This window comes from Gavialis gangeticus, unplaced genomic scaffold, assembly GCF_001723915.1.
Source record: "Gavialis gangeticus isolate Ggan-Ray unplaced genomic scaffold, GavGan_comp1, whole genome shotgun sequence".
Classification (NCBI taxonomy): domain Eukaryota; kingdom Metazoa; phylum Chordata; order Crocodylia; family Gavialidae; genus Gavialis; species Gavialis gangeticus.
In genome coordinates this window covers 7,952,428-7,962,357 of record NW_017728996.1, presented here as the reverse complement: position 1 = coordinate 7,962,357, position 9,930 = coordinate 7,952,428, and the positions used below count along the sequence as shown (strand labels likewise).

At 49.7% G+C, this 9,930-nt stretch overlaps 1 protein-coding gene across 1 annotated transcript in view; it reads right to left on the bottom strand.

The window, feature by feature from the left end:
• Window positions 1-1,282: 1,282 nt before the first annotated feature.
• PCSK6 (proprotein convertase subtilisin/kexin type 6) overlaps window positions 1,283-9,930 on the bottom strand; it is a 153,382-nt gene continuing 144,734 nt past the window's right edge. Inside the window, exons 19-22 of the mRNA XM_019503812.1 lie at window positions 8,096-8,199; window positions 5,276-5,405; window positions 2,966-3,078; window positions 1,283-1,929 (exon numbers count right to left, since the gene is read on the bottom strand). Coding sequence (XP_019359357.1) covers window positions 1,832-1,929; window positions 2,966-3,078; window positions 5,276-5,405; window positions 8,096-8,199 — 445 coding nt within the window. The 3' untranslated portion in view covers window positions 1,283-1,831. The remainder of the gene's footprint in view (window positions 1,930-2,965; window positions 3,079-5,275; window positions 5,406-8,095; window positions 8,200-9,930) is intronic.

Below are 9,930 nucleotides of genomic sequence, written 5' to 3'. Positions count from 1 at the left end.
CAGAAGTGCATTTCTCTGTAGATGACCCTCTTACAGAACCAACTTTTGACCTCAGGCAGTCCAGCTTCTTTGTGCAGCAACATACAAGAATATCACAGAAATATCACACCCTTGATGTAACTCTTGTCTGGATGGCAAAAAAAAATAAAAAATAAAAACCTTCATTGACTTTGGTGCCATGAAAGAGGACAGACTCACTTGTCTGGGACTGTAAATATTTTATTAATGGAATGGCCAGTTCTTAGAAGCTTTGCCTTTATCTGGTGATGGATCCATTCTGTTTTAGGAACAAGGATAGTTTAGTTCTCACCGGTTCACTGGGTTGAGGTAAGGTTTAGTGGACAAGCCAAGGCAGGATGCAAATAATTGAAATAGAAAAAAAAAAGGATTATTCTCACTTCATAAAGAACAGACTGTCTTTACTGTGAATTTTGCTGGCACAAGATTTAACTTGTTTGGACTATTAACAGTGAAAGAACATGCAACATAAGATGTATCGTTTACATATACCTGGTGAAAAGCACTTATCTGGAAGGTCTGACATAGCAGTCACAGAAGAGAGGGAGGATGAGAGACACACAAAAGATTCCCTGCTCCCCATAAAAAATAGTGTATGGAGCAAACCAATGACTGTATAAGTTATTACAAAAACCCCCTCTTTAAAACAATGTAGCCCAATATATTTTAAACATAATTACATAAACATGGTGTGATGTACTAGTCAGAGACGGAGCAAACAGATTCTGATCCAGTTTACAGACCCGTTCTGTATAATCAGAGCATTTCTTGGCTGGACCATTGCAATGTCTTTCTGGGAAATGGATGCCTAAGAAAGTCATTCTGCTGTCAATCCAGGGAGGACTTGACTGGAGAGATGTGTGAGCCCAGCAAACGTTGGCATATGTAAGAGGCTGTGATATGAAATGCAGGCAGATACAAATAGGAAGAAACATCTCATTTAGCAAGATGGGAAAGATCTAGCTTGTTTCACTGATTAGAACTGACTTTGGCAATGACTTGCCTGCGACTTTGGAAGAAAACATGTATCCAGTGACCCCATGCTAGTTCAGGTGGGTGCCTGCTTACAGTCCCTTTGGGCAGGTGCCTGGGTTTGCTGCAGGGAATACTGCATGTCCGAAGACACTCTGGGCTAACTTCAGACCGGGGTGAGCAGGTCAGATGCACTCATCCACTCATTCCAGCTCTGAGTTTGGTCCTCCACTCTCCACTTACAGCTAAATCTATGGCTGGACAAAAACAAACAGCAACTGGAACCAAAGAGTAGCTCAAATAAGTTTGCTTTAGAGCTTTGATCTAGCAGATTACCCAATTCATCACTTTATATCTGTACAGAGCATAAAAATATTGCAATGAGGACTTATATCAGGTGCTAGCTAGCATAAAAGTACTGAACCAAAAATGGCTTCTCCTTCTCTGAGCTACAGAAACCTGTGTCCTTTGAGCTGTGAGCTCCTGCCATACACTCTGAAAGGCTGAATCAGACGCACTTGTGCTAAGAAGCAGGCCTCGGCATCTGGATCCCACATCAGTCCCCATTCACAAGAAGTATTTGAGAGTATTAATATCACCATTTGTTTAGTATCTTTTAAGACTTAATGATTAAGAACATGATCTTACCCAGACCAGATGCTACTACACATATTGCTATAGAAACCAATGGACAGTGATATTAAAGCTGTCAAACTCAGGAGCAGATGCTGGACGGTACCCTGTAAACTCTGCCCAAGCTGTAAAAATAAACTTTAGTCCTCAAGGTTTGGCAAAATTGGACTTGCAGGACGGAGGAGCTCCTGGAGGCAGATGCTGAGCTCTATCCAGCCATGAGACACGTCTGACAGCAAAACAGTACAAACAGCTTCTTCTCACAGAGCTTGCTGGATTTCCCCACCTCGCAGAAATTCTTGTCAGCTGCAGGGCCATCATCCGAAAGAAGAGAAAATGAGGAAACAGGTTAAGTTTCAAAACAAATGAACTCTCTCCTGCAGCTAGCAGTGCAATTCATCCCCTTGCCGGAGGCGAGAGAATGGAAAATACGTCACTTTTTAAGAGAACCTTCACTGGTTTTTAATGAAGGAACGAAGAAAGCTTGTGATGATGGGATAATTAGCCCAAATAGAAGATATAATGAAATGCAACCTCTTGTGTGTACCCGAGCTATAAGCAAACACTTATCAGTCTTGCCTGGTGACCTTTGTTTCTATTGCAGTCATCAGGCAGATGCCACGATGGGAGAAGTTACAGTGCTATTCACTGAAAAATGTACAGGTCAATAATTCTGCAATTTGACTTCATTCTAGTAGGTCATTCCACAAATATGAAATCACAGCACCCAAAGCAATTATATTAACCCTATTTCTCTTGTGAGGAGAGAAACAAAGGTTGGGAGCTTTTTGTTGAAGACAGTAAGAGGATTCAAAATGCAGTCAATTTGGAAAGATCCACCTGAAGGCCCTTGCCATGGTCCCTACACATTTTTCTCATCTGCTCTCTGGTTTGATTCCAAATCCTGTTTCATTTGAATTCCAGAAAAGCTTATCGTCATCAACAGCATCATCTAGTACCTTTTTAGCCCTGACATATCCAAGGTACTTCACAGACCCATAGACGGGGAAAGGCCCTGCTCGACAGAGTAGACACTCAATTCTCAGATGTACCAAGGAATGGGGAGAGATGGCAAGGCAAGAAGATGCCAAGACAGGACATATTAGAGCAGCCACAGCTCCACTCTCTGCATAACCAGAGTGCAGCCTGCTCCAGCCATGCCCTGAGAAGCAGGAGATGGTGGAGTGGGATACACAGTGCTGACCCTCCTGAGGGACCCCAGATGCCAGTAGAGGGGAACCTCCACATTCCCCTTGAAGGCAGCTTTAAACCTCATTTGTGCTACTGGGGCTTAAATTGGAGCCCAGGAACTAGTATCTTGGGTTACCAGGCAAGTACGTACCATTGATGCAGGTTTCATTGGTCACGCATGAACCCCGGAGCAGGCTGAAACCTTCCTTACACTTGACACAGTTCCCCACCGAACCTTCACAGACTGAGCAGCTGCTGTCACACCTGACAGAGAGACACACACATGATCCCAGTCAGCACTGGGACCACAGCTCGCCCATTCCAACATGTCAGGCTGCCGGACAGCTCTGATAACGTGCTTAGGAACACTTCAGTGTCCAGGCACAATTCAGCCATGGAAGACAACAGATCTGTATCCCTTTGCATGCACACTGAACGTGCTCGTCTCTCGTTGGGAGACTTGAACAGATGAGAAAGAGAATAAGACACTGGGCTGGAGACTGGCGTCTTCCACCTGCTTCACATTCACTTATGGGCAGAGGTGCCTTCGTTCCCCTGCTTTTGCCTAAGGCATGTTACCGAGGGTTTCTGACTTGCAAGTGTGCGTCTGGCTTTGAAGCAATGGTTCTATGAGTCCCCCTCTCCTACCAAAAATGGCTTTGGTGGGTCCCTGCTCAGTTTTTAATGGACAGATATCCCCCACCTCACAGAGTGTCACCTTGGCCAGCACAAAGAGACACGGGTACTGCAGCAGCCTTCTGACTTACAAGGGGTTCCTCCAATGTCAGGGCAATGAGACTGTACTAGTTATCCCACAGACCCACCCCAGATATTGACTCACTCCAGATGTTGACTCCCCAGCAATACATTCACTTTAAGCACTCTGTACTTCAAAGGGAGAGCACCAAGAAAGGGACAGGAATTGTCTGGAGGGAGGACCCTAAACTGTTTGGACCCAGGCTTGTTTACTATGGAAAATATCTCATAGAAGACTTCCTTGGTGAAGGAGGAGTTTTGGCTTCTGAACTGCATGGGTCTGAATTCAGTCGTGAGGGTTACAGCAGCAACTTACATTTACAAACTATCCTCAGAACAACTCCTCCTCTCTTCTCTTTAGCTCAGCTTCTCCATCTTTAAACTCAAGATAATAATACTGATTGGGCACGTTCACATGAGACATTTACTGTGCAGTTGACTAATTAATGTCTCAGCATCTACATGTGTTCCCCTAATAGGGCACAGGAAACTAATAAACTCCCCAGCAGGGTAGGACTTGTAACTACTGAGCTGGCTGGTTAGGGCACAGGGGCTGCCTGCTGGCTAGCCCCAGACTGGAGCACCCTCATGCCCCAGCCAGCTCCTCTGCAGCACAATGAGCCCGGCTGGAGCAGCTCCAGGCCGGCAGGCTGACCCCCCAGCCCTCCTACCAGCCGGGGCTGCTGCAATCTCGCTCAATGTACTACAGTGTGGTTCACGTGTAAATTGTGCTCCTAGGAGCTTCCTACGAGCAATAAACTGTGGAGCAATAAACTCCGCAGTTTATTGCTGGTCACTAATGGCATGTGTAGATGCACCCGCCTTCGCCTAAAGACGTTCTAATGTTCACTGGCTGGACTAGCATCATAATAATACTGACTCTAGATAGCCAGCATAGCCCAGGTGAAAAGTGCTACATAGGAACCAGGTGGTGTATTATCGAAGGTGATGGCACACGGAGCCCATGTAACTGCACTTGGCAGCAAACCCTGCACTCTGTGTCTTCCCTTCACTTAAACCCAGCATCATCCTGTATCAGGCTTGATTCACCAGGCAGGAATACAAGGTCTGAGCTCTAGGTCTAGCTCTGAAAGCGACTCACTACATGACCCCAGCCAAACCTTTCACTAGCAATTTCCCTGCTCTTCCAGGGGCAGGACCCTGAGAGTGCCACCTCCTCCCCTGCGTTTGGCTAGGGCAGGCTACAGAGTATTCCTGGGGTTTCTGGCTTTCTGCCGTGTTGGTGCGTGTGTCAGGATTGGAAGCAGCAAGTCTAGGCTTTCCTCAGGGAAATGATTATGTGCGAGTTCACCGGCTTGGCCTCAATGGCCCAGGAAGCCTCTTTCAGTCCTGCGTCTGTACCACAGGACCAGCGTTGCCCATCAGCCCGGGTCTGGTGAGGGGCTAAAAACCACGACTGTCTGGTCCCCAGGCAACATGCACCTGGACTCTTTCCACTAGCTTCACTTGAGGTGAAGGCCATGTGATTCAACAGGACTCAGGGCATGTTGGACTTCTCCTAGCTGGTCCACTAAACAGCTTCACCTGCAAGCTCTTTCCTAGATTTTGATGCGTGTTCCCTGTGAAATGGCTCATCGCGGCTCCGCACCCATCATGGCTTTATTCAGCTAGCTCTTAAGACTGGATCACAGCAAACTCCATCATGCCAGTTTTAAAGGGGAAAGTCTAGAGGAGGGCACCGTACCTTTTGCAGAGTTTCTGAGGGATGCCGTTCATCTCTTCAGGGTAAAACCCCTCCCGGCAGGCAGGGACACATTGCCACTCGTGCAAGGGTAAGTCTTTGGCACATGGCACGCATTCCTCTTTGCCTGGCTCTAGGGAGTATAAGGGAGAAGTGAAGCATTATAGTCAGCTCCCAAGATAACTGCCACATTGTGCAAGCAGGCCGGGACCAGAGAGGAGCGAGGACCACTCCGGAGGGATTATGCAGCACTCCGCTGTGCACTCAAAAATTGCGGAGGAATCAACAACCTGCCTTGGAGAAACAGTGGTGCCAGCTCCTCTGTGGTTCCTTGGCTCCTGCATGCTTGCCCTCAGCCCTGCCAGGGCCCAGGTCACCTCGCAGCCTTGCAGGGAAGCATGGCTGGGCACTGAAATGCAGCCTGACATTTATAGGAGCATCCCGGCTGAATGAGAGCTGGGTGCAGGCAGCCTCTGATCTGCACCATCTCTGACCACGTTTGCCCTGGTTGCCAGATTGCCCGAGCAGAGAGACAGAGGACAGCACGTCCTCTCTGCAGCAAACCTTCTCCCTCCCAGCCCTGCACCTACTGCTGCAGCCCGTGCCCACCGTGCCTCTCCCTATCTCTGCCTAGTCCCTTCTCCTCTCTGGGTCTCTGCTTCTCACTCCCTCTCCTTCCCACTCCACTCCTCACCCACTCCCAGCATAGCTCCACAGAGACCATGTGTCCTGTCTGCAACAGCCCGGGAGCTGGCTACATCTACATAAGGACAAAGAAAGAAATTCCTTCCTGACCCCTGCAAGGAAGACCAGCTTGTGCCCTAAAGCATGACACTTCCCTCCGCCTCCCACCCTTCCCACCTCCCAGGGTCTTAGCAGCTGTATTTGTATAAGGCTGCATTTCAGGTGTGCAGCAGGGGGAGAGCATGAGGTGAAGGGAAGGCCAGCTGAGATTACCTCTAAAACCAAGGAGAAGAGACCTACTTCGCTTCTCCCCAGCACCGATATGCAAGAACTAGAGCAACAGACTGCCGACTGATTAAAACAACATTAACTAAAGGTCTTCCATACCCAGAGCAAAAGCCAGCCGAGAAACACTTATGTGAGCCAGGGAAACGTGAAAAAGCAAGAAAAATGAATGCGGCATACTGCACTTACGCTGACTGGAATAAGAATTAGAAAGGGGGTAAATTTTCTTAAAGGATTAAAAGTCAGTTCCCTTACATGCTTTCTAACAAGATCAATGAATATTTTGGACTTAGTCCTAGGAAATTAACCGTGTATGATAAATGAGATTCAAGCCAGAGAACACAAATTGTCTGGAGATCATATTATCATCAGATCAGGAGATGCTTTCAAGACTACATGCCAAAGTTAACAATGCAAAATAATTGGACCTTTGCAAAACAAAAAGGCAAATAACAAAAAGGGATGCAGAGCAACCTCGGAAAGCTGATGGGAAGGAAAGCTGTCCAGGAAAGGCATTAGGAAAATGCTGGCAATATTAAAAGAATGAAATAGGGGAAATGGGTATTTTTAATCTGAAACAAGGGTAGAATAAAAGAACCATGACAAAATAAGTAGGACCAAATGGGGAGATTCCTGGCAGCTGTAAGAGCTGTGCCGCCTTGACAATGTTCTTGGGATGGTCTTGCAATAGCAGCAGGGCTGGCAACGCCTGAGCAGTGGCAGCTCCAAAGCACACTGGAGACACCAGTGGTAGCCACCGGCAGCTGCCTTCAGGCTCCTGGAGCCAGGGCAATGCACTTATGGAAGAGCCAGCTTCACACCAGGCTGAACTGCCACAGGTCAGCAGCTCCAGCCAAGGGGCTAGCCCTGCTGACAAAGGGATGCCAGCCATGGCAAGACTTGAGCCCTGCTACCTTTGCTTGTTAAGTTGCCTACTCCACCAGAGTAAGGGGTGGTCAGCCCAGCACCAAGCAAGATTGAATCCTGGGCCCACACCTGTTCCCTCCAGTGGCCCCTGCACACCAGCTCTGCTCCACAGAGACAACCAAAGTGGCGACGCAAGTAAGACGGGAGCACAGGACCGGCAAAACAGCACTGTTCAGCCCCTCTTGCAGCCCCTGGGTTAAGGGGAGAGGCTGGGGAGCTAGGAGATGGTGGCAGCCTCTGAGCTGCTGTCATGGCCCACAGTGGGAGGAGGGGGGCGGTCAGCAGTCCTTGGAGCTGCTTGTATCAAGAACTCCAGCTAGAAATGGGGGTGCAAACTTAGCTTAGGACCAACAGAGAATTCGGGCCTTGGTTTGCAGCTGTCTGGGCTCTGCGGAGGCATCCGTCAGTCAGAGGCAGAGGCAGAGATGTTGTGCTACCACTGGAGCATTTGCAACTCCCACCCCCCTTCTCCTTGCACCGATCTGTGTTGCAAAGGCTCCTGGGCTGCCTGAGTCCTAACTGACCATGTCCCTCCTGCCATCCCAGAACTGGCCCTTTCCAGACCCCCCCAGCCTGCCCCAGAGGGATTGGCTGGGGCTGGCCAGCCAGAGGCCTCCACCTCTTGCCACGCAGATGACCCACAACAGGCAATAAAAAAAGAAGCGACACTTGTATCGCTCACCTGGCGCTAATTCCCATCTAACCCTTGCAAAGATCAGGGTCGCAGTCGCTGTGGAGCTGGGTTTTGCATGGAGAGTGAGATCCCACCTTCATGGGTTGATTGGCACAAAGCACTTACTTTGTGCACAACAGATGCCACAACACCCGGAGCCTGGGAAGCGTCAATGTGCCTGCAGTGTCAATGGCTCACAAGTGGAGAGGGTTGGCACCGTGCTTGGAGGAGCGGCTGGCGGGCAGTGAACATACCTGCACATGTCTGGCAGCTGGCCTGGCACCCCTCGCACTTCCTGGCCTCTCTGCTGAGGTACATGCCGGGCTGGCATTCTGGGACGCAGCTGTCTCCTGACAGGCTGTCGGCAAAGGAGAGAAAATATGCACCAAAACCCACTCTACAGTGATTCCTGCTGACAGGTGTTGAAAACAACCCGGAAGGAGGGGAGCTGGGGAGGCTGGGACCATTGCTCCCTGTGTTAGAACCACCCAATGCTTCCTGGCATCAGCCCAGCAGATCCCAGCCCCCGGACCTAGAATAGATCCAGCTCCTAGATCTATTCTGTGGAGGGGGATCCTTGCATGGTAGAGCAGTCCCCCTCTGCAGCTTGCATTGGGGACTTGCCCACAGCCTCCTTGTACCCCAGTGACGTTGTAAAGATCCCTTGGGAGCTGTCAGGCTAATCCAACATAGGGCTCGGGGCTGAGGCTGGGGAACGAAAGCCCAGGAGAACCACGTCCTTGCCAGCTCTCCCTCCAGCCTGCTCCCCTTGGATGCACGGCGGTCAAGGGCTGGGTAGCCAAGTGGCAGCCCAGCCTCAGAGCCCAGTAGGCCTGCGAGGCTGCCTCTCTGCTCCTTGCAACCCCGGCCCCAGGCCTGCAAGCGGGGGTGCTCTACAACTGACCGCACTGCAATCACTCCCATGGGAGACTCCTTCTCTCCAGGGAAATTCCTGGCTGGGGAGAGGAAGTCATTTCCATGTTCTCATCAGAGCTAGGCTGTGAACCTGGCTGGTACTTCCTATCATTGCTAATGTAAGCTGCACGCCTGTCTGGGGTCAGCAGACCCTTCTGGATGCTCCGGCAGACTTAGTTTGTCCCTTGCATTGAGCTAACCCCGTGAACCACTGGCCGCTACAGCCAGCCCCACCACTGCTTGGTCCTGACTGGGTCCCTTTGCTGACCCATTCCTCTCCCTGCTCCTCCCTGTGTGACCAACCCTTTGTCTGAGCAAAGAGCAGAACTGGGGAGGGAGAGGGGGATCTAGCCCCTTGCACAAGAGGAACTCGCTTTCCTCTCTGTACCTACATCACTCAGATCCAGGGAAAGTCACGCCTTGAAGAAATCCAGAGTAACTTTATCACACGGTAAAAGTTACCACTTTGAATTTCCAGTGATGCCGGAGGGTCTCACTGGCAACATGAGATCCTCACCTGGTGTTTGTCCAGCGCTGAGCCCTGTGGGGCCCATGACTGCAGTTCAAGGCCACAAAGTGCCACCATGAGATTAAAAAACTCTCCAGACCCCAATGAAGTTTAACTCTGAGTGCCGCAGAGCTGTACGGTACAGCTGCGCACACGCTGCCTTGCCTCAGAGCCATGCAGAAGGCATCTGAAATGGAGCCAGCACTTCAAAAGAAATTAAAGTCCTTCTTGGGACCAAAGGAATCGCTGCAGGTTCTTTAATTAAATGTTCAAGAGGAAATAGAATTAAAAAAAAAAAAATGTGGGCAGCCAGCCTGACTCTCCCAAAGGCCTGAACACCACAAAGAACCTCACAATAAAAGGAGGCGATAATCCCGCTCGCTCCTGTTCTTCTTGGCGTTGGAGGAATTAAGCTGTTTAAATGTTATTCATCCTCCATACAGATACTCAGGGAATGCCTGCTCCGTGATTCATGTACTTTTGTTGTAAGCTTGCAAGCTGTCTGAGGCAGGGATCTACTTTGTGTTTGGTGTTCATACAGCATCCAGCCCCGCAAGGTCCCGGTACATGACGGAGGCATTACAACAACGCAGATCATCATACTAGTTGATCCTTTGAATAGCAACTGGCTCTAAGGAGCAGCAGATTTTTCTTTGGCTTCCTGCA